At 29.5% G+C, this 3,514-nt stretch overlaps 1 protein-coding gene across 1 annotated transcript in view; it reads right to left on the reverse strand.

Moving 5' to 3' along the window:
- Nucleotides 1-3,076, reverse strand: part of LOC137620975 (uncharacterized) — a 15,887-nt gene extending 12,811 nt beyond the window's left edge. The window contains exon 1 of the mRNA XM_068351417.1: nucleotides 3,072-3,076. Coding sequence (XP_068207518.1) covers nucleotides 3,072-3,076 — 5 coding nt within the window. The remainder of the gene's footprint in view (nucleotides 1-3,071) is intronic.
- Nucleotides 3,077-3,514: the final 438 nt, after the last annotated feature.

Here is a 3,514-nt window from a genome sequence, read left to right on the forward strand (position 1 = left end):
GTAGTGCCATAGCCTCCGTACCATGGTCTTCCACTGCCTTGGGTTAGAGTTTTCTTGCTTGAGGATACACTCGGCAACACTATTCTATCTTATTTCTCTTCCTCTTGTTTTATTAAAGTTTTTATAGTTTATATAGGAGATATTTATTTTAATGTTGTTACTGGTTTTAGAATATCTTATTTTTCCTTGTTTCCTTTAATTACTGGGCTATTTTCCCTGCTGGAGCCCCTGGGCTTATACCATCAAACTTTTCCAACTAGAGTTGTAGCTTAGCTAATAATAATAATAATAATAATAATCATAATAATAATAATAATAATAATAATAATAATAATAATAATAATAATAATAATAATAATAATAATAATAAAGTCATGTATTCGTTTGTATGCAAGTTTACTAGTGAATTATGGATAACAACAGATTTCACGTAATTACAGAAACAAATTAACAAACACAACCACACACACACTGATATATATATATATATATATATATATATATATATATATATATATATATATATATATATATATATGTATATATATAATTATATATATATGCATATGTTTATATATATAATAATATATATAAATAATATATATATATATATATATATATATATATATATATATATATATATATATATATATATATATATACACATATATATATCTATATACATATATATATATATTTTTTATATATACATGCATATATATATAAATATATATATATATATATATATATATATATATATATATATATATATATATATATATATATGAATATATATATATATATATATATATATATATATACATGAATATATATATATATGTGTATATATATATATATATATATATATATATATATATATATCTATATATATATATACATATATATATATATATATATATATATATATATATATATATATATATATATGTATATATATATATATATATATATATATATGTATATATATGAATATATATATATATATAAATATATATATATATATATATATATATATATATATATATATATATATATATAAATATATATATATATATATATATATATATATATATATATATATATATATATATATATATATATATATATATATATATATATATATAAGTAGGGGAAATGACCAGTTTCGGATCCATCCATATCAGTTCAAGGCTCATTTCTGATCCAACCACAAGGGTGTCCCCCCTAACCTAACTCCAGCCCCTCCCTTAACCTCACTGGCTATCTCTAATTTAACTCCACCCCCCTTCTCTTAATCTCATTGACTACCCTTACCGTATCTCTCTCTCTCTCTCTCTCTCTCTCTCTCTCTCTCTCTCTCTCTCTCTCTCTCTCTCTCTCTAACCTAACCTAACCTAACCCAACCTAACCTAACCTAACCGAACCTAACCTAACCTTACCTAACCTAGCCTAACCTAAACATTCAATCTTAAACTTAACCTAACCTAAGCTAAGCTAACCTAACTCATTAAGTGAGTGAAAAAATGGTTCGATCCCCTGGATGCCCAGAAGCTATTGTCTCTGGGTGGTTCCACCTTGGGTCTCGGATCCTGAGATATGAGAGTGAATCCAGACATCAAGATAATATATGTGTGTGTATATGTATATGCATTGGTTAAACTTCACCCTATTAATTAAGATTAAATGGCTAAACATCACCCCTTTTTCAAGATGATATGGCTAAACTTCACCCTTTTAATGAATATTATAAAAGGCCAGACACGGTATTAACATTTTGTTTACAATGTTGATATCTCATTTATAACTTAAAGACTGAATACGAAATTCCAATGATGGATGTAGGATTTCAACTCCCCCTTTCACTTATCAATATTGCATAAGGGAGCTATCATTCAATCTTAAATAGTTATTATGGGAATTATTAAAGTTATCGTTATATTTTGAAATTATTGTTTATTACAATACTCATTATTATTATTATTGATTAAATCGGGGGAATTGAAGATTTTTATAGCTGGTGGCATTATATTATTTTGCATTACCTGCATAAATATATATATTGCCGAGGTTTTGATAGAATTTCGTATGCGAAACCTTATGATGCTGACGAGAAAAATAACATTCATCGTCACGAGGAGACATTCATAGATCTCCACTCGGGTAAATTTAGCAGAAGTATAAGTCTGAATTGTTCTCATTATATATTAATGAGGAATAGGGATATTGGTCAGATCGAAATACTCGGACGTCAGTTGTATGGCAAGAGGAAGGGTCCTGACTTTACTGAAATATATAAAAGGGCTTTATCTCATAATAAGTATGGTTATTTATTAGTTGATCTGGGACCGAGTACTCCAGAAGAATTGCAACTTCGTACTAACATAGTAGGGGAGACTGAGTATCAAGTCATTTTTCAATGGTGAGCAGAAGGCATAACTCGATTTTAAAAAGACTTTACGAAACTGAAAAGTCACCGAATAGCTACGGTGGTGTAGAGACATTGTTTAAAAAATGCGAGAAAGGTGGATGAAAACATTACTAGGAGTATTGTTAGAGATTTTCTAGAAAGCCAGTCATCATATACCTTGCATAACATCACGCAGAAGAAGTCCACAACGAGGAAAGTACTATCACCCAATCCTAGAGTTATAAATTAGCTGGTTGTGATCTCGCTGACATGTCGAGACTTGCGAGATACAACCGTGGTTATAAATATCTTTTAATTGTTATTGTTATATTTTCCCGCTATCTTCAAGTAGTACCCATAAAGAAGAAAAATGGCACTAGTGTGATGCAGGCACTCAAAACTGTCCTCGACAATGACGATTTTAAGGGAGTGTCACGTCTGAACTCTGATGAGGGAGGGGAATTCTATAATAGATATGTCCGTCAATATCTTGATGGAAAAAAGATAAAATTGTATAGTGTATATTCAAGAGAGATAAAGTCTTCAATTGCTGAGCGGGTAATTAGAACATTGAAGAGTAAAATTTACAAACACTTAACTCATAATAATACACTCATTTATATAAATGTGTTAAAGGACATTGTTACCAGTTATAATGATTCACCTCATCGCGGGTTAGGGGCTAATCAGACCCCCAATCAGATTCATGTACTAACCGCAAGAGAAGATGTGGAAAGGCAATTTGCGAGGATGTATATTAAGAATGACGAGACTAAAAAGACATTCAGTTTCACTCTCAGTGTTGGAAGGACTGTACGTATTGCCGATGAGAAAAGGAATGCTCCCTTCAGAAATAGTTTTACAGTGCAGAATACTTATGAGATCTTCAGGATAAGAAGGATTGACAAAAGTCAGCAACCGACTGTCTATTATTTGGAGGATTTAAGTGGAGAAGAAATTCAAGGTGTGTTTTATAAAGAAGAATTAATCCCAACGACTCTACCTGAACTGTATGATATAATAGTGTTGAGGAGAAAAACGGTTGGTGGCAAAAGGAAGTATTTAGTTAAGTGGAGTGGATACCCAGACCACTTTAATTCATGGCTT

Source organism: Palaemon carinicauda, chromosome 27, assembly GCF_036898095.1.
Source record: "Palaemon carinicauda isolate YSFRI2023 chromosome 27, ASM3689809v2, whole genome shotgun sequence".
Classification (NCBI taxonomy): Eukaryota; Metazoa; Arthropoda; class Malacostraca; order Decapoda; family Palaemonidae; genus Palaemon; species Palaemon carinicauda.